The sequence below is a fragment of the Perognathus longimembris genome, chromosome 2 (assembly GCF_023159225.1).
Source record: "Perognathus longimembris pacificus isolate PPM17 chromosome 2, ASM2315922v1, whole genome shotgun sequence".
NCBI lineage: Eukaryota > Metazoa > Chordata > Mammalia > Rodentia > Heteromyidae > Perognathus > Perognathus longimembris.
Window position 1 is genome coordinate 94,823,567 of NC_063162.1, and position 21,488 is coordinate 94,845,054.

The 21,488-nt window shown below is 35.3% G+C and overlaps 1 protein-coding gene across 1 annotated transcript in view; it reads left to right on the forward strand.

Annotated features, from left to right (window-relative positions):
• Positions 1-21,488, forward strand: part of Agmo (alkylglycerol monooxygenase) — a 302,224-nt gene that overhangs the window by 95,016 nt on the left and 185,720 nt on the right. Inside the window, exon 4 of the mRNA XM_048339753.1 lies at positions 9,996-10,099. Within this exon, the coding sequence (XP_048195710.1) occupies positions 9,996-10,099 (104 nt within the window). The remainder of the gene's footprint in view (positions 1-9,995; positions 10,100-21,488) is intronic.

A 21,488-nucleotide genomic window follows, 5' to 3' on the forward strand; every position in this document is an offset into this window, starting at 1 on the left:
CTTGTAGGGAAAGGTTTCATTGGCATCACTTATTGCCAGGTAAGAACACCCCTTCTGAACCCAGACTGCCAAAGTATGTGCATCCTGCAGAGCAAGGGATGAGGCAGGGACTGTAGTGAGCCTGAACTGTTTGCACTTCCTAACAGTGACATCAGACATCAATCTTTCCTAAAGACAGCTCAGAACTCTTGAAAATAAGAAGCCTCAAAAAAGAACAAATGAGACATTATTCAAACCCGAGAAAATGCACAAAATATATTTTCCTCAAAGATGAATAGGCACTAGAAATGCATACTTTGCCACATTGTTAGCAATCGTTTCTATAGATATAATTCAGATATTCATGAGGTTTAAATAAACTGTGGCATAACCTTTGAGTCATTTAATTGTTTTACAATGTATGTGTATATTTCATGTTTTACATGTGCACATCAGCTGGCCGTATAGAAAAATGCTAATTTGGTCACAGATAATCTGTTTCACATGGTGCATTTCATCAATCATACATGACATTATTATAGAAAATTGTGTTCTACCACTCAACTCTTTTATATCCATAGAACTTTTATCTTTATTTCATGATTGGACAATGTTTCATACAAGCTGATCATAGGGATCAAGAGAGGTGTTAAAAGGAAGGCATCTAAATTTTTAAGTTATTTTGTCCTGTTAACCTTGATTTGTGGATGCCCATATTCTCCATATTCTCAATGCACTGAAAGGCTCAGAGTTCAAGGTTACTCAATGACAATAAATACGAAAAGCCAGGATTCAAATATTAATTACATATTATATTGTTGTATATATGCATATATTTATATATGTATATAAAGATCTTCCTCTGCTAGTGGAAGAATGGACTAGGTGGGGGCACTTGATGGCCATTGAACTGGAGTTTGAATACTGTGAGAGCAGAATATCTTATGCATCCACATTACAGTGATTACAAATCAATAACTTTGGTGACACCAATGTCTACCATAAGAAATAGGTGTGGGGTGGGAAATGGACTATAAGGGTAGCACAGTGGACTAGTGAGACCTTGAAAGTTAGAAAGAGTGACAGAAATTTAATAGTTGCATTAAAGGATCAGAAGCAAAAGGAATAAGTCTGAGTAGTAGAAGTCAATGAATACTAACGAATAATAGGCTCTGATATAATGAGTCCAAAATTGCATGATAAATGGCCTAAAATAGTAGGTTAGTCCTACCAGAATAATTGGAAAGATTTCTTTCTAAAATTTTTCATGTCTCAATGTCTAAGGGGACAAAGGCAAGCATGAGACCTCTTTGTGTAGCTACAGTAAGCTCTGACAATTATTGAGATCTTCTCTTCAAAGATTTTATATATATATATATATACATATATATATATATATAGAGAGAGAGAGAGAGAGAGAGAGAGAAGGGGAAAGAGAGAGATTCATGTGACATTAGATGGATCTGTTTGAATTAAGACCTAGGGCTGGCAATGTAGCTGAGTGTTAGGGTGCCTGCCTAGCATGTATGAAGCCCTGAGTTTGCTTCCTTAGCACCACATATACAGAAAAAGCTGGAAGTGGCATTGTGGCTCAAGTGGTAACAGTGCTCACCTTGAGCAAAAAAAGCCAGGGACAGTGCTCAGGACCTGAATTCAAGCCCCAAGACTGGGGAAAAAATAAGGTTTTAACACCAAAGTCAGTCTTATTTTCACTCAAGTACCGAAAACACCAAAGTGTAGTAAGAGCAATAGAATGTCCTTATTAGAGGCAAAGAAATTCTGGATGCATTTTGCAGGCTCATTAGGTAGAGAATTTGGAGATTGTAGTGACTTTCCACTATGATATTTTAGGTATTTTCCTACTTTCCTGACAATCACTGGTTGTTTTGCTTTCCTGGTCACTTCCTCAAGCTGCTATTCTTTCAAGTATTTTAGGTTAATGTGGGGATCTGAAGAGACAAATTATGTAAATTATTGTTCCAAACATATATAGAGGAAGATCCTTGTGTTTCCCTTCAGGCAAGTGTGCTGCACAGAAGTATTGCAGGATTGCTCAACAGTCCTAACTCACTCTGGTTTTTGTTGTTGTTATTGTTGATCCTGGGGCTTGAACTCTGGGCTGCCTGCTGTCCCTGACCTCTTCAACTCAAGGCTGGAGATCTACCACTTGAATCACAAAGCCACCGTAGGTTTTCTGGTGGTCAATTGGAGAGAAGCATCTTATGGATTTTTCTGCCCACACTGGCTTTGAACTGTGATCCTCAGATCTCAGTCTCCTGAGTACCTAGAATGACAGGCATGAGCCTCCAGCATCCATGTTATTTGTAATTCAATCATGCAGACTTGTGCACAGAATAATTTTGCACACAGAAGGTAGTTTTTATAATTTATGCCATGTTTGAGAGCTGTGACAACCTCTGTTAATCAAATATTTCTCTTTCCTGGCTTGACATATGGTGAGAAACTTCAGTATTCATACTATTTAAGAATGTTTTAGTTCCAGTAATACCTTTTCTATGGAAGGAAAAAGAGAGTAATATACACATTCTCAGAAAGAAAAGTCACTATTTCCTAAGGAAAGATTCTCTATAGCCTTATGTCCTGGGCTTAAGGCAGTATACATTTGAATTGAAGGGAAGTCAAGGTAATAACTTGGTCTTGGCCTATAGCAACACAGAATTACTGGACATGGAGAATATAAATGGAGAGTGATAGTGGTAAGAGAAGGAAGAGTGTGGACTGAAATCAGATTCTGTAACAATCAGCTTTAGTCACCCACCCATGTAATAGAATGGACACTAACAAAAACAACAAAAAGCATGATTTTCATATTGTTTCTACCTTGTTTGAAAATACAGCTCCTATCCAATACAATGTATTTTTAATTATTAAACCTGGAAATATGAAACTGTGTAGTTTATGAAACTGTGTAGTTTGTAGCTTAAAGTTACCAATATTAAATATATGCAAATAAATACAGCCGGATGTATAATCTAGCGATAGTGCATGCATATATGTGAAAATTATATTGTGGCTTTTCTTGGTCTCATTAGGCTTTTTGAGTAAATACAAGTCATTTTTTTCTCTCTACGAGTATAACTTTATTCTTCTCTTATTCTAGTTTCAAAATCATCTATTTGAGCAATTTCTTCCTATGAATGAATGGTATTTAAAAATCTTTGTAGTAATGATGTAACATGCTTATGGAGCATATGCAAGGCCATGGGCTCGATCCCTAGCGTCTCACACACACACACACACACACACACACACACACACAGATACACACACACTGCACACACGATCTCATCTTGGTAAACAGATTTTCCTATATATTAGATAATTACCATGTTTAATAACATTCTAAAGAGAATTGTTTTAGCCTTTTCTTTTAAGAAGCCAAGAACTAACTCTCTCTCTTTCTTTTTCTCTTTGTCTCTGCTTCTGTAACTTTGTATCTCTGTGTCTCTCTGTGTTTCTGCCTTCCCTCTCCAATCTACTTGATATAATAAAAGGAAAATATGCATTTCAAGATACAGGTGCTTTAGTGTTTTCTGGACTTGCATCTTGGCACTAAGCCAGAAACAATCAGATACAGAGAATAAGTATGGGGAGAGATTGGAAATAAGAGACTGTAGAGGTCGATTTCAATCATTTATATATTACTGTACCTACTTGAGTGAACTAGGTTGACTTTATGGAAAAGCAGAGTTTATTTAGCTGTCAGTGATAAAATTGGGGTATATAGGGCCCACTTTGGCTGCATTACATCAAGGTGGGTGGCAATGATAAGGGGATAGCAACTGCATTATGAAATAATACTTCAGAAAGATAGATGGGCTCACTGTCAGGTTTTTACAACAACCTTCTAATAACAACTGCCATCAGTGATTAAACTGACAGCTTAATATTTCTGATGAGTTCAGTGTTATCAATTGCTACCTCTTCTAGACAGATGATGTACATATGCCCAAACTTCTAGATCAAAATTTCCCCCTTATTCAAATTGGCTGTGTATTTTTAGGAAGACTTAGAAATTTCTCTCTCCATATTAAGTAGGACAAGAACAAATCAGAAAAAGAAACAACAAATCATCAGTCCCTAACTTTGAACAAATAGGAATGTAATGAATTCTATTGTTGCAACTCCATTTTATTCTATAAAAATAGATGAAATTGTGATCAAACAATTACCAACACTGTAGTTCATGTTATGAGGGGAAACTAGAGGTACACTGAGAATATATTCACAATTCTTCCCAACTGTGTTTGCTACTTAGATTTTTGTATCATGGCTTAAGTTAGTCACTTCATATGTTAGGGAGATGAACTTCTTTAAGTGAATTATAAGCCATGCTTATTTATTAAAAAGAGATGGGTATTTAAAAATCACTTATATTGAGTATTTTCACATGTAAAACACATTTTTGTTTTAATATAAAAAGCTCAGTATATTAACCTGTTAGATTTCTCACTAAAAGAGATAGTATCCCAAGCACATAGTGGTACATGCCCATAGTCCCTATTCATTAGTCCTAGACAGGATAGTCATAGTCCAAGACCTGCCTGAGTAGAAATATAAGAATCTATCTAAAAATTAAATTAAAAAGATAATTGGGGAATGGCTCAAATGTTAAAGTGCCTGCCTATCCCAAGACTCTGAGTTCAATCCCCAGTACTGACATGAGTTCCGTGCACATATTGAATAAAAATTTTTCATGAAGAACATTTAAGTGTCTATAGGAAGGAAATGTCCAAACCTTGATTCACTCAAGTCTTGAGTAGATATTTTTATTAGAACACATGTATATGACAAATAGACATATAGATCAGTGTCATTACCCATTGCAGTGATGCAAATTAACCTTTTAGTTTGCTACTACACTGTATTTATTATAATGGCTATCAAAAAAAATAGAATGGCTGATGTCAAGTGCTTTTAGAGATGCAGAGTGACTGGAAATCTCTCACAGGCTTACATTCTCCAGAAGCTAATGGAAAATGTACAATCAAAATCCAAGCTATGGAAATAAGTGGTTTATCATTTTTGTTATTTTCAACATACAATGTGAAATTATGTCTTTTTCTTTTGTCATTCTTCCCTATGGTTTTACCCCTGATATCACTGTAACTGATTTTGGTACCCTGGGTATTATATATACCAATGGAAGTAGAGCAGGGAAGGGGGAACATCAAATTAGAAAGACAAAGGTAAAAGGTGAACCAATGCAACAACATTTACCAGACAATATGCTGTAAACTAACTAGCTGTACAATGGGGAGGGCAGGGAGTTAAGAAAGGGGGTAGGTGGGAGAAAAATGAGGGCGGAGGTAACAAGTTTGATAAAAAATGTACTCAGTCTTATGTACGAATCTATAACCCCTATGTATATCTGTTTGACAACAAATAAATTAAGAAAAATAGACAAATTCAAAGCACTTTGGAAAACATTTGAACATTTGTGAACAAGTTAAATGCATGTGCACACTATACAGCTCAGCAATCCTACTCTCAGGTATTTAGCCAAGTAAAATAAATTCTTCTGGTCATAGAAAACCTAGGTGTTGATAATGTTGATAGTGAATTTCAAAAATGAGCAACACTTCAAATACTCATAAACTGGTGAGTATGTCAAAAGAAGCCAGAACAACGCTATCTGTTTAAAAATGGAATACTGTTGGACTGGGGATATGGCCTAGTGGCAAGAGTGCCTGCCTCATATACATGAGGCCCTGGGTTCGATTCCCCAGCACCACATATACAGAAAATGGCCAGAAGTGGCGCTGTGGCTCAAGTGGCAGAGTGCTAGCCTTGAGCAAAAAGACGCCAGGGACAGTGCTCAGGCCCAGAGTCCAAGCCCCAGGACTGACAAAAAAAAAAAAAAAAAAAAATGGAATACTGTTAATCAAAGAAAAACACAAGTCAGTGTATGCTCTGGATTGACAGTGATAGAATTTGGTGGAAGTATTATCACCTGCTTTACAAGAAATTATTAGATTAAAAGAAGAAGCACTCATAACTTGATCACTGTTAGGTAAGATCATTGTTCACCAGAATGATCGGCAGGAAATAGTTACTTGAAGATTGGGAACAGGGTCAAGAGGAGAGGAGTAGACAAATGAATAGAAGAAGGTAGGGGAAGTGCTGTCAACATTCAATTTATACCCTACAAAATTAAGAATAGTGAGGGAAAGGGTGGATTGAGAGTGGTGAGTAAAAATGTTTAAAGAGTGACATTGATCAAGATGCATTTTACTCATAAACTGGATTGTTCCATGACAAATGCCAAATCCAACCACTTAATTAAAATAAAACTATTTTTTCAAAGAGGTCAGGGTATTGGTTAGATGATAGTATTTGTCTTATGACCTTTTATTATGAGCAAACCTGTTTACAGGATGCAGTACCATCTAAAGGCTCAATTTCAGGAGATAGGAGGAAGACTGCTTAGAAACCCGCTTTCTTTATGGCCGACAGGATATACTTCCTTCTGGCAGTCCCGTGTTGGTTGTAAGGTTTATTAAAGTAGGTAGCAAATAAATCACACGTTTATTCCCGAACTGCTGGCCTGTGGCCAAGATGATGGGAGGCTGGAGAGAAGGGGCAACCCACAGCCCGCCGGCCCATGCCTTATCTAGGGCAGGGACAGGGAGGTGTGGCCAGGTGGATTAGGATGTGACCTCAGGGAAGGGGGAAGTAACTGCCTCCAGGTGTGCCAGTTAAGCAGGTAACTGGGTGGAGACTTAACCAGGTGGGGGGAGGGGCATCTGCCTGGAGCCCTCCTGGGGTGGAACTTACAGTTGGCTACTCAGATTCCTCTCTAGTTTCCAGCTTTATGTGCTCTTCAAAAGTCATTTTACATCACAGCAGCTGGCTTTCTTCAATAAGCATGAGAGATTATAAAAACAAAATAAAAGAAAACAATGCCTAAGGCATAAGCTACTGTCTGGTTATAACCTAATATCAACAGTAACATCCCATCCTTTTTGCCAAAATACCATTACCTTGAAAGGATCCACTAAATACTACTGGGAGTGGTGATGGATTAAAAAAGATGGTATTACCTGGGGAGGGCAATCATCTGTAGGGCCATGGCTCTGAATCTTAGTGGTCCACATTTCTCCCTTTGTCCCCAAAGATGCATGACTCACTATCATCAGATCTAAGTCCATAATCTCATGGCCTCAGTCAGGGTACATGTTATATTTTTTTTGTCACCTCAAACAAAGGAAGGTGGGAACTTGAGGTGATAAAACTAATCTGGATATGGAGTATATTTGTTAAAAGTTACAGAACTGAATATTAAGAGGATGGATTTTTTACTCTAATTTATCCTTTTATTTACAAAATTGAAAAATTTAATCAACTGAAGAAATTATCACACTCAGACTTTCCATTAAATTTTGACTAAGTGAGCAGAATTATTAACTAAGTACTAAAATACATTTACACAGATCTGTAATTTGCACTGGAAAGCAGCACAATTGCTTTTGGTTGTCACTGAAAAGCTAAAATAAAATACCACAGGATTATGAAGTCAGTAATTCATTCATAGGGGAACTAAAATATTAGTATTGAACAGAATATATAATTATTATCTTTCAAAGAAAGAAGTTTATGCCAAAATGTATCTTTTTGTTTAATATTTGCTTTCATTCCTGAATGGAGACAATTTATCCATGCAAGTACTAGGGAAGATGGAAATATCGGTGCATTATGAACTTTTTCTCATTTCCTTCACAAAAGAACTGTTGGGACAATTTCTGATAAGTGCATTTCTGTAATGATTTTTAAAAATAATTTACTTTTATTAAGCTAAATTAAAATGTTAGGACAAAAAGCTCTGGATTTCCAACTTGTTTCCCCCATTTCTGAAAAAGATATAGAAGTAAGACAGTGAGCTCCTGTGGCTGTCCCCTGTTTGTTCAGCTGTGCCTCATTCAGGGAAGTCTTGTGTTACACACAGTTTGTGATAGGAAGTAAATGCTTTCAAAACAACTGAAGAGACAGGTCTTTAACCTCCACCTTTGCAGATTCTTTGTTCCACTATTAGCTTCTGTGGCAGTAATAAGGGAGCAGCTCCAATACATATTATTTCCCTCTGATTTAACCTTATTTGATTAACTCACCACTTTCTGAATTCATTTTTAATGCATTATGATGAATTATATGAAAAATCAAATTCTGAAAGGTCCAAAAATAGTCAAAATGCAGATTTTTAATGAAGATTATTTGAAGAGGCTTTGAAATGTTCTGTTATGCATTTGTGATAGTGAAAAAATAGTGCTCAAATTGCTCCAATGACTTGAAACGTATGCAGTCATATAAAACTAGGAGATAAACCAAATTTCTTTTTCAAACGTTTCCACACAACATCTAAAGGTTTAAAGTGCCATAAGAATCTCTATATATCTAGTGCATTGAGTTATGCCTGCTATTAGGTAAGCCAGTGATTAAGGTTCTAAATTATTGCAAAGATTCTTCCTGGATCATTTAGAGATCATTATAATAAATTAGTCTTCAGTAGTGTAAGAATATTTTCCTTAAGTGCTAGACACAAATGCAGCACCATTATTAGAAATGATTAAAACACCGATATATTTTACTTATCAAATGGTAGTTAATGAAAATACTTTTCCCATTTGTAAAAGGTGCTCATGAGATTATGTCTGATAGGATGGATGATCTATTTAGAGTCCTGCTTATCACCACATCTGTCTTGAATCTATGAGCTGTTACTTTTTTACTATAACACTTTGACTTTGCGCATGTTTTATAGCACCCTAAATAGTGTCCAAAAAGTTTTTATATGATAAGCCAATCACCAATCACAAATAAGTCCACCTGGATATAATTCACATTAATATATGTTAATATATTTTTTACAAAATAAAAGTAGAACCCTAACAAATAATTTTTGCCATATGCTTGTAAGTTCACTTCTTATGTCTACTGTAATGTCTAGTAACCAGGTATTTCCATTTCTAGCCCCACTGTTCAATTTTCAAGCATCCAAGGTTAAGGGATGTAAGGTCTAATCTATACCACAAAAATAAAGTGATAGTAGTATCAAATTGCTGATTAATTCTCCTGAATTTGCCACAAAACACATTGGCACTGAGGTAATATAAATGTTGTAACCAAATTCAATATAATCTAGCATGTTGACTTGTGATTATTTTAGGAAACTTTACAAAATGAAGAAAATGGCTAGAAAAACAAAATTAATCACCTTTCACTGTTCCACTGACTTGGCAGTTATTACAGAAGCATAGTTTTGGGAAAATTAAACATTTTGGATATATGCAAATCACATGGGAATCTGTGGGCAATCTCAGTCAAGCTTGATGACAGAAAACATTTATTTCTTTCTGTATTATGAGGGTAAATAGCAACTGTGTTGGGTTATTGTAGAAATGATATAGAACCTTAAGCAACTATTTGATAATATTTGTCTGGAAATTTAAATAGAATATCAAAACCTAGGACCAAATGTTACTATGTTTTCTTATTCTAAAGTTTTTAAGACTTCTCAAAAAGCCATCAGGAAATAACATTATGCAATGTTTCATTCCAAAATATGTGTGCCAATATCTCCCATCAGCAAATTTTTCTTTAATTATAAATATGTTATCACATACTGAAAAATCATCACCATCCAATGACTATACTGTACAATGTTATTGGTTTGCTTTTATAATCTGTTAGATTGTATATGCTAGCAAAGTGTAAATTGTAGAAGTCATTTAATTTTGCTGGTGGCATTTAATTATGTCACACACAACTACACATAGTTGTTGGCTGTGCTTCAACTTTTTATTTATTTATAATTTATATGCTGCCTAGTTCCACAATGATTTGAGTGGTCTTTTTTTAATTCACAAGCATATTAGCTATATTTTTTCAGAGATGTTCCAGATTTTTCATACTCATTCAGTGGCACAATCTGTGTAATTGAACATCGAAGCTGTTTTGTTGTTCATCTTTTGGCTCATTTCATCTTATGTGTTCCGCAGAGGTTAATATTATGTGGGCTGGACACCAAACACATCACAGTTCTGAAGACTATAACCTGTCTACAGCACTGAGACAATCTGTCTTCCAGAATTACACTTCATGGGTAAGTTGTATGAAGTTGAAAAATGCAACATTGTGATTTGTTTTTTATGTCTCAACTCTTTCTATTTCACCCAAGTCAATGGCAAGAAGGTGTTCATTAAAATGCTTTTTTTCTCTTTTGTAAGGATAGACACAGAAATGTTTCTTTCCTTTCTGTAAGAATATATATATATATTCATATATATATTCATATATATATATACATGATGCAAACAATTCTTTTCATTATAACTTTTTACTTACTTAAAACCTTGCCTAAAGTATAAAGTGATCAATTTCTTTTTTAGTTTAATCTGAACTAAAAGACAATGTATCTTATACAGACAATATCTGAATTCAAATACATGCAGCATTTTCATGAGAATTTTTATAAGACAATTTAAAAATTGATGGCATTTTTGTAGGGTCAAGTAAAATTTGAGTGTCTTGCTTCTAAAATATTTGTTTCTGAAAAGAATAATTTTATATAGTCATGGATACAGCATGAAGTAGTTTGCTACATATTTGCATGTAAAGAATCAAATCAATTAACGTATCTATTGCCACTAAGATTTATCATTTCTTTGTGGCAATACATTTAAATCTTTTCATAGATTTTAACGAAACCTTTGATATGCTGTACAATAGAGCAACAGAGAGCATGTTTGCTCCCTAACTTGGCACCCACTAACAAACACCATCTTTCCCCAGCCCCACACTGGCTTTCCTATTACAAAACTCTAGTAAGAACTTCACACTCTTTTCTATGAATTCACATGTTTAGTTTCAGCAGGTAATGAGGACTATACCATGTTCAGATCTCTATTTCTGACTTATTTCACTAAGTAGAATTTCCTTTAGGTTCATATATGCAGGAGGACAAGAATGAATTCCCTATATATTTTTTTAAATTTTTATTGTTAAACTGAGGTAGAGAGAAGTTACAGTTTCATACGTGAGGCATTGCATGCATTTCTTGTACTGTTTGTTACCTCCTCCCTTATTCCCCCCTCTCCCCTTCCCCTTTCCTTCCCCCCCATGAATTATTCAGTTCATTTGCACCAAACAGTTTTGCAAACACTGCTTTTATAGTCGTTTGTCTTTTTTAACCTGTGTCTCTTGAATTTGGTATTCCATTTCACTTTCCTCCCTATTTTTTTTTAAAACACTAAGTAGTATTACTTGAGTATAGAGGTACCATTTTCAAGACCCATACATCTATTTCTGGGCACAGGGATGGTTTCTATGTCTTAACTCCTGTGAATAATTCTGAATATGAGAATGTGGACATCTCTTTGGCATACAGATTTAAATTCTTTTGGGAGTAGTAGGATTGCTGGAGTAGTTTTGTTTTTAGTTTAGTTGTTTTGTTTTTGTTGGCTTGGTTTGTTTGTTTAGAAACCTCTGTAGTGTTTTCTGAAATAACTGTACTAGTGTATAATACCTTCAACAGGTTAAAGTGTTTTCCGTTCTCTACATTCACATTAAAATTTGTTATATTTCATTTCTGATAATAGCCAGTTTAACAGGTGTAAAGTTTCTTATTGGGATTTTAAATTCAAATTTCTTCGATGTTTCCAAATGTTGAACATTTCTATCTGTTATCCTTTAGTGTTTCTTCTTTTTAATACATATATATTTAATTGTATTTCTCATTTTAATAGGGTACTTTGTTTTCATGTCATTCAGTAGTTTTGGTTCTATGTAGTTTTGTTTACATTAGACAATGTATAATGTGTTTTTTGGTAAATGTTTTATCTGGATATGTTTTTAAAACTGCTGTTTACTCTGTTCTTCAAATGCTTTTCATTTTGATGTTTATTGCTTCATTATTATCTCCCACATACCAAAATGCTATTGGAATCCCACAAGATGAAATACCCACAGGAGTACCCTCACCAGAGCCCACACCATTCTATTTAGACATGTCATATCCCAATCTATGAATTGAATAAATACTTTTTAAAAGTTAGCTTTCTTTATATAATAAGAGGAAAGGATAAATATATGCGTCACAAAGATTTCAGCTTTAAAATATCCTCGCACAAAGAACTGGTGAGAAAATGACCACTGAAATAATGTCTACTTCTAAAGTTCTTCTCACACGCTGACAGCATTGATCTACTTGATATCATCCTTTTTTGTGACCATTTATCTTGGCTATCAGAACATAAAGCCAAAATTAATGTTGAACAAAAACTAGAAAAACAAGTCATTGGTATAAGAAATAACTACTGCCTTACACTTCATGTTATATAGAAAATCAACAAAATTTGCTCAACATGCTTCTGTGCCTTCTGTGAGACACTTGATGCCACTAATTGAATCCTCCTGTGTAGAAAACACATTCATAAGGTCTATTTATATCCTGCTTCACATCAATCATGATATGCGTAAACTATTACAACTCTCTTTTTAAAAATGATTAAATTGAGTCTGTCATTTGGTAGCTCACTTGTGGAGGAGAAGTGAATATGAATTCATGGAGCCTGGCTCTGATGCCCCTGATCTTTAACTTGGTCATGCTTCTATGTAGGGTTGTTTTGTACTTATGTGTTTTCCTTTGACCACTGTAAATAAATAAAGTTGTGATTCTTTAGGTCAAATATTATTATCATGATATTGAAGATCATTAGGTTAATTGCTCTGCTAATAAGTGGAAAAGCGAAGTACTTGAAACAAGATGCCTCACAATTCATAAGACAACCTATGTGCACAAGTGCTAACTCACACAGCAGCATAGGCAGAACAAATCTATAAGCCCACAATGGTAATAATACATTTGTTGGAAGTGATCTTAAGAGAAATATGTTCTTGGGCTGGGAATATGACCTAGTGGCAAGAGTGCTTGCCTCGTATACATGAAGCCCTGGGTTTGATTCATTAGCACCACATATATAGAAAAAGCCAGAAGTGGTGCTGTGACTCAAGTTGTAGAGTGCTAGCCTTGAGCAAAAAAGAGGCCAGGGACGGTGCTCAGGCCCTGAGTCCAGGCCCCAGAACTGACAAAAAAAAAAAAGAAATCTGTTCTTAACCACACCACACCATAGCCTTAGGTTAAAATACCTATTGATTTTCTAGGTCTGCTAGAACACATCATGACACATTAAATGGGTTAGAATAACAGAGTTATTATCTCACAGAGCTTGAGGCCAAAGTAAAATTAAGATGAATCCAGGGCAGTGTGTCCTTGGAAGACACTGAGGAAAGATTAGTTGCCCTTGGTTCTGGTAGTTTTTGGGCTTGCAACAGAATCACCTCTAATGTTCACATAGTATTCTTGATATTTCTTTGTCTCCAATTTTCTGTTACTGAAATAAAGAAGTTGTTCCCAGTGAAGAAGTCCACTGTCCTTCAGTAGTACCATATCCAGACATAGCCATGTGCCCTATGGCCAGGCAATATATCATGCTTGGGTATTCAGGAAAAAGATTTCCACATGTGCAAATGAAAGAGAAGATCATAGTAGTATATACAACTTTATATATAGCTCATTGGAAAACTTTAAAAGTCTTACCCCTAAATTATACATTTTTTTTCTTAAAAATAATTCCTATTTCCACTGATTAATTGCATTTAGTAATAGAAGGCACCCAAGGATGAATAAATACAGTTAGTGAATTTATTCCCTGAAGAATTAACAACGCATTTTTAAATCAGAATATCACATGCTTTAGATTTGATAGAAATCATAGAGATGACACATTAAGATCATCTGTTCTTCAGGCTACAAAAAAGAATCTCAGAAAAGCCCATCATATCCTAACATACCACACATTTCTGGGTTGGGTCTCTAATTCAGGCACATGAGCACTCTTTACTATAACACTGAGCCTGGTTTTACTGCGGCCATCCCTTCTATGTAAATAATGTATGAAATATTCCAGATCTGTTAAAAAAAATCTAAGGGCACAAACTATAGGCTCACACCTATCTCCTTATCAGAAAAAAATCCCTTTAAAATCTATGTCATGTTGACAGGGACACAGACAAATATGCATAATAAGAAAATGAGCATTGGTTATGTACCACAAATAACTAACTAATTTTTGTATAAAGGAATGGAGGAACTTACATACTAGAAAATGAGAGTCAGGATGTGTTAAGTCAGCTTGAATTCTTGTCCAGTATTCTTCTCTGTCCCTTAGAAGGTAGGAGAGTAGGGGATGAATCCTTGGGATAGATAATGAAATTTGATAATCTTTCAAAACATTACATTAAAAAGATAGACTTCAGGTCTCTTCAAATTTCTTTGAGTCACTTATGAAACACTCTTTGTTAACATTGTTACACAATGCCTAAAGTGGGGAAGTTGCCAAGGTAACAATGTATTTCAGAGAAAATAACAAGCAGGTCATGTCTTTGAAAAGAAAATTGATGTTTGAAATGAAGAGGAAAATTAAGCTTACAGAGTGTGTCTTCCATATTATCATAAAAATTAGAGTGTGAAGCCTGACATGCAAAGTGGTTTAAAGATAAGAATTCAATTTTCTAGAACATCTAATAATAGTCCTTATATTTTATGACAATTTTAAATGTAATATTACCTATAAAGACCTATATTTCATAAGTGCTGTTTAAAGTAAGTGTCATTTTATTTACTATTTATTTCACTAGTTTTACACACCATTTTAATCTTTGATTACCTAGATTAAATGTTTCTTCTCTTCTGTTTCTTCTCTTCATGGGGGCTCAAAGCATGATTTCCTTCCATGACAAAGAGTTATGAGAATTTTATTCCCAGTGCCTATCATGACAAGTTATGGCTCGAATATGATGTCTTTTAGGTAGTGGGATGAGTACTGGGGAAATTGATAGAAATGGAAAACACCAGGAAATTAGGCTTGGTTGCTTCAAGACAGTGGCTTTCTTAGTAGAAACACAAGTCCTTAACTCCAACACAAAACAAAAACGAGGGAACTTGACAAAGGGACACAAAAATACACCGGAAAAATCCCCTAATGTTGACACTCTGCAATAATAAGAACAATAATATTTATGACATAATTAAGAGTCATAATCTGAAATATGAAATAAGTACCTTTGGCCAGGTGCTGATGTTTCATGCCTGTAATCCATGCGACTCAGCAGGCTGGGATATGAGGATTTCACCTTTCAAAGAGAGCCCAGGCAGGAATGTCCCTGAGATTCTCAGCTCCAATTAACTTCCAGAAAACCAGAAGTGGTGCTGTGGCTCCAAGTGGTGGAATGCTAGCCTTTAGTGAAAAGAGCTCAGAGACACTGCACAGGCCCTGAGTTAAAGCCCAATGACTGACCATGAAAGAAATTTAAATAAAAACAGAAAGAAGTACCTTTGAAATCATACATATTGGTATAAGTATAAATGTAACAAGTAGGAAGCTTATTCCCTTTTGAGACACAGGATAAAAAGACAAACAATTACAAAAGCAATACTTGCAAAACTGTTTGGTGTAAACCAACTGAACAACTCCTGGGGGGAGAGGGAAAAGGGGAGGGGGGAGAGGGGAATGAGGGAGGAGGTAACAAACAGTACTAGAAATCTATCCAATGCCTAATGTATGAAACTGTAACCTCCCTATACCTCAGTTTGACAATAAAAATTTTTAAAAAAAGAATTTCAATTTCTGTTTGTAAAATACTGTGTTGTCCAAGAAATAAGGGTATAACCTAATAGTTAATCCACTTGAATGTGGGCTAAGTTCAGAAAATTATTAGCTCTGAGCGAAGAAAAGGCTTATTGGTGACCTTAAAGCAAAGTAAATATCAGCAGTGATTAAGTCATGAGAAGAGAATGTGCCCAAGTTAAGAAAGATGTATTGAAGATGATTCCCCACTCTGTCGCTCCTCAAAAGTCAAAATCCCAGTCTACCCATGAGTCAATCCAAACTAAATAATGTTTCACAGTGTACTTATCCTGTATTCCTCCAAACTGTTAACACTGAAAAACAACAAAACTTTCAAGAAATAGTCACATCACAGAAGTATGAGATATATGTCATTGAGAGTAGGACTGTAAAACAGAAAAGACATTAAGCAAGGATAAAAATAATAAAGTCTAGTGATTCTTAAATAATATATCCTAATGCACCAGTATGAATTTCTAAATGGTGTTAGTACTAATAATAATAGCAATACAGAAAATCGGTGGACACACCACTCTGTGCTATCTTGGCAACTCTTCTGCTATAAATATAACTACTGAGCTATGTAAAACAGGAACCTTATTTGAAAGTACAACTATGCATACTTGCTCATGACTAGAGCTCTCCTACATGAGCCATGTTTCCCACTTAGCATTTTGCTGCTCCAATGGATTCTGCCCAGGTTGGCGTCATATAGGGATTTTGCAGATCTCAGTCTCCTGAGTAGCAAGTTTTACAAATGTGACTTTATAATATAGGTAACCATACACATATTTTCATATCAAGAGTCAATAAAGATTATATACTTACTCTAGAAAATAAGAAAAAAAATGGTTCTTGAGAATCCTTGGTTGCCAAAGAATGATTTTCAAGCTGGGTGCCAAAGGTTCATACTTATCTTACTAACTTTGAACACCTTTATTTTGAGTTTTATCATTTTTTCCTTTTTTCTTTAAATATTTTCCCCAAAGCCCTTGCATATATCATTATAATATTTAACATATTTTATTATTATCTTTCTGACTGGGTTATAACCTTTAAGAGAAATAAGTCGAATCCATTTTTCACTATATACTTGTCAGATACTCAGTGCCTGATACATATTTAATGCCTCATAAATGTATGTTACATCAATGAATTAAGTATAAGGTTTGTAGTATTTGGCAATGGAAATATTTTGCTAAATGAACTAGGGTAAGGATGTTAGCATTAAGTAATTTAGATATCAGTTATCTAAATATTTTTATTTACCAGACCTTCCAAAACTAGGGTATATTCCTCATTTATTTTTCCAGTGAAATATATGAATGGATTTATTTCACTATGAAGCTAGAAGTTAGTGGGAAACAATAACTTTTCAACTTCAAACTTCTGTTTCTCTCTAAAGCATAGAAAATTAATGATTTCACTAGCTTAGATATATAAACTGAATTTAGTGTTGCCATGTCTCTCATCACTAAAAGTATTTTTATACATTGATATTGAAATTAAATGTTATAAGGATTAGTAAAATATAAGATTGGCAATTAAAAAGAGATATTTTACCAACCATAATCCGTCAGAAGTAGTTACATAAATTATGAAAACTTTTATTAAAATCCATATTATTCAATTTTTGAAGATATAGAAATATATGATTACTTTATTCTTTTCAGAATAATGATTTAAAAGACACATAATTATATTTTAAAAAAAGAATTGACCTTTGAATTTCAGTTTTCCAGAGAATTTTGTTTTAAGTGTACCTTTACAAATATGAATGGACGTAAAAAAAGAGAAAGAAATTGTAAGGAACATTTGACTAGGAATAAACCTGTTTGGAAGTCTAGATCATTTGTTAGCTCACTTTCCATGCTGAATTAAGAAATTCATGTTCACGTCTTAGCAAATTTTGTACACGAAATGGTGCCCTTCATATCTTCCTTGCATTTTCCCCTTAAATCCCCTTAAATAATAAGTGTGAAAATTCTTTGAAATGTATCATGTGCATACCTTGTGTGTGCTGTTGTTTTTATATTACATACAAGAATGCAGAGAACTCTCTGTGAAATCTCAGATCATTTTATTACCTCAGACTGCCTGCCAAACTACATAAGCAATGACTGTTTTTCAGTATGAAAGTTGAAGTTCCATGAAGACAAATCTGCGCAAATATAGATATAAGAAATTAACGTCTTTGATGTAATACATTTGAATGCACTGGGAATAAAATTCTCATAACTCTTTGTCATGGAAGGAAATCATGCTTTGAGCCCCCATGAAGAGAAGAAACAGAATTTCTCTCAGAGCCTTTCTCAGCTCTCCAGGGCACCTTCACCCTGAACACCAGTCAAAGATGGTTAAGCAAGGAAAACTGCACATTTCATTGTCTACCAGTTTCAGAGACTCAAATCTACCACGCATGATGGAAACAGAATTTTTCTATAGGGAACCACATCATAAAATAATTTCTCTGATTTTTGATATTTTCCTTTATAGATATTAGATATACATTGGCAGTTCTAAAAATGAAGAATAGACAAGGAAAAATGTGAGGATTTGTCTATGAATAAATATTATTTTATTATTACATTTGAAGGATGTGAAACTGACTAAAATGTTCCATTTCCTTTATATGTGAGAGCTCCTGTGTGGACATATATAACCACTCCATTTTTCCTGTAGGTATTTATGACTAGGAGGAATCAGCCTGGTGGTAGAAGTTGGAAACCCAGCAATAAGTGAGATGTGAGTTTATAGTCTCCAGGTGATTATTTTCCTTAGTGAAAATCAGGCCAGTAAGCATCCTTGTCAGAAATGGTTACATTATAGAGAATGAGGCAGAGCTAAAATGAACATCACATAGCAAGTAATACCTCATTCAAATTTGGAAGAAGAGGAAAACTTTTGTAAAGGATAAATTTATAAATTAAATGTTATGTAGAACAATATATGTTAAATCTAAAAATTCTAGAAATATATGATGTTTATAGAACGGGGTTTAAGATGTGTAATGCATGTGTTGGTTCCCTAAGAACTTTTAAGAACCAAGCATGAGAAATGTGGTGGCTTGTAGCAAGGACATGTTGCCTTACAGTTGTAGAGGGCCCAGGTGTGAAATCCAGATGTCTGCAGGGCTAGTTCCTTTAGAGGGGCATGAGGGAGATGAAATTCCATTCTCTCACAGAAACGTTGTGGTTTGGAGGCAAAATGTGACTCCTTTGCCTTGTAGAACCATCATTGCCATCTCCACCTTAATCTTCACTTGGTATTCTCTTTCTGTGCTAGTCTGTCACCTTGTTTTCCAGATTGGATTAGGACCATCCTAGTTAACTGGTTTTGAATTGATCACATCTGTAAATATGTTTTCCTCTGTGCATTCTCTGATACTAGATGCTTTGCTCCTACTTCACAGGTCCTTTGGAGGAGTCATCATTTAGCCTATCATGGCAAGTTATGGTTAGAATATATTGTCCTTTAGATAGTGGGATGAGTAATTGGGGAAATTGATAGAAATGGAAAAATTACACCAGGAAATTAGGCTTGGTTGCTTCAAGACAGTGGCTTTCTTAGTAGAAACACAAGTCCTTAACTCCAACACAAAACAGAAGTGTACTTTAAATTTGGATGCGGGGTCTTTTTGTCTGTGACCAGGGAAACTTATTTTCTTTCAATCAACAATAGACTTAGGTATCACTGATATATTCTTTGATTCTTCACTCTTTAGAGCTTTTGGTATGATGGATAATTAATTTTTGTCCTAAACTAAGTATTATATTTTAAAAGAAACAAGAATGTTAGCAGTGAAAACATTAGAAAAGTTCATTGAAGTATTACTATTGAAATCATTAAACCATTCTAAAGCTCAAATATATTTTCTTTCATTTGTTTAAAATTAAAACATTTAAGCCATGTTGCTTAGCAGTTTACTAGTGCATATCTCTTCTCCCCCAGTCCCTAGTTTGTCTCCCAGTTTTTCCAGTCTTCCTGGTGTACTATGCACATCAAGGAACAAATGTTCTCTCTCCCTTTTTCATCTGTCAAGGCCAACCTGAACCTCTGCTAGTCTGCCTTGAATTGCCCAACACCTGAAAGAATGACTCAGATTCCTACCATTTCCAGTCCCAAATGGCAGTGGCTGAGTGAAGAGACACCCTCCATTCTGTCAAATGGATCATGTTCCCCTCACCATATTCTCTCCATCCCTCCACCCTTCTCCCACCTTCCATAATTAGAGCTTCCAAAAGCTAGCCCTGCTTAGCAAGCCCTAAACGTGCAGAATTTCAGTCTCCTCACCAACTCTTCTCCATGGGTTACCTCAGGACCAAATATAAAGCCTAACAGAAGACAAGATAGTAGTGCCTCAATCTACTACCTTTTCACAGGTTTTCAATTAAGACTTCTTAAAGCGGTTTAGCCATCACCATTTGTTAAACAGGCTATCTTTCTTCCACCCTATTTTTTTTAGCTCTTTTATCAAAGATTAAGTGGGCATAGTTCTGTGGCTTCATTTCTGGGTCTTCAATTCTGTTCCATTGGTCTTCAGGCCATTAATTTTTGAGGGTTTATTTTATATCCTGCAACTTTGCCAAAGTTTTGGATCAGCTCTAGTAGCTTGGGAGTAGAATCTATGGGGTTCTTTAGGTACAGGATCATGTCATCTGTGAAGAAAGTTTAATTTCATCTTTTCCTATTTGGATGGAAGAAAGATAGCCTCTTTAACAAATGGTGGTGGTAAAACTGGTTCAACACCTGCAATAACCTAAAACTAGATCCTTAGATATCACCCTGCATGAAAATCAATTCCAAATGAATCAAAGACCATCAAATAAAAACAGATACCCTGAAAACACTTCAAGAAGGAGTAGGAGAAACATTTGGGCTCCTTGGCACAGGAAGGAACTTCCTTAACAAAGACCCAGAAATACTACAAATCAAAGAAAGGATGGACAAATGGGCCTGCATCAAACTGCAGAGCTTCTGCAGGGCAAAGGAAATAGCTCACAAGAAACAGAAAGCCCACAGATTGGGAAAAGAACTTTACCAGCCATACAACAGACAAAGGCCTCATAACTAAAAAAATTAAATTCTTCCAAAACAAAACCGCAAAGAACCAACAGCCCCCTCAACAAGTGGGCTAAAGACTTAAAAAGAGACTTCTGATGAGCAAACAAGAATAGCCAAGAGACATATGAAAAAGTGCTCTACATCAATGGCCATGAAAGAAATGCAAATCAACATTGAGATTCCATCTCACCCCAGTAAGAATGTCCTATATCTAGAAAACTAACAATAATAAATTTTGGAGGGATGTGGCCAAAAGGGCACCCTACTTCATTGTTGGTGGGAATGTAAACTGGTTCAGCCAGTCTGGAAAGCGGTATGGAGATTCCTCAGAAGGCTAAACATAGAGCTCCCCTATGACCCAGCAGCCCCACTTTAGGGCATCTCCCCAAAAGACCACCAGCAAGAACACACTAAAGCCACCAGCACAACAATGTTCATCGCAGCACAATTTGTCATAGTTAACCCATATGCCCCATAACCAACCCATATGCCCCTCAGGAGAAGAATGGATCAGGAAAATGTGGTACATATACACAATGGAATTTTATGCCTCTATCAGAAAGAATGACATTGCCTCATTCATAAGGAAATGGAAGAACTTGGAAAAAATTATACTAAGTGAAGTGAGCCAGACCCAAAGAAACATGGACTCTATGGTCTCCTCATAGGGAACAGGTTTAGCACAGGTTTAGGCTAGTCACAGCAGAGGATCACAAGAGCCTAATAGCTTTGCCCGTATGA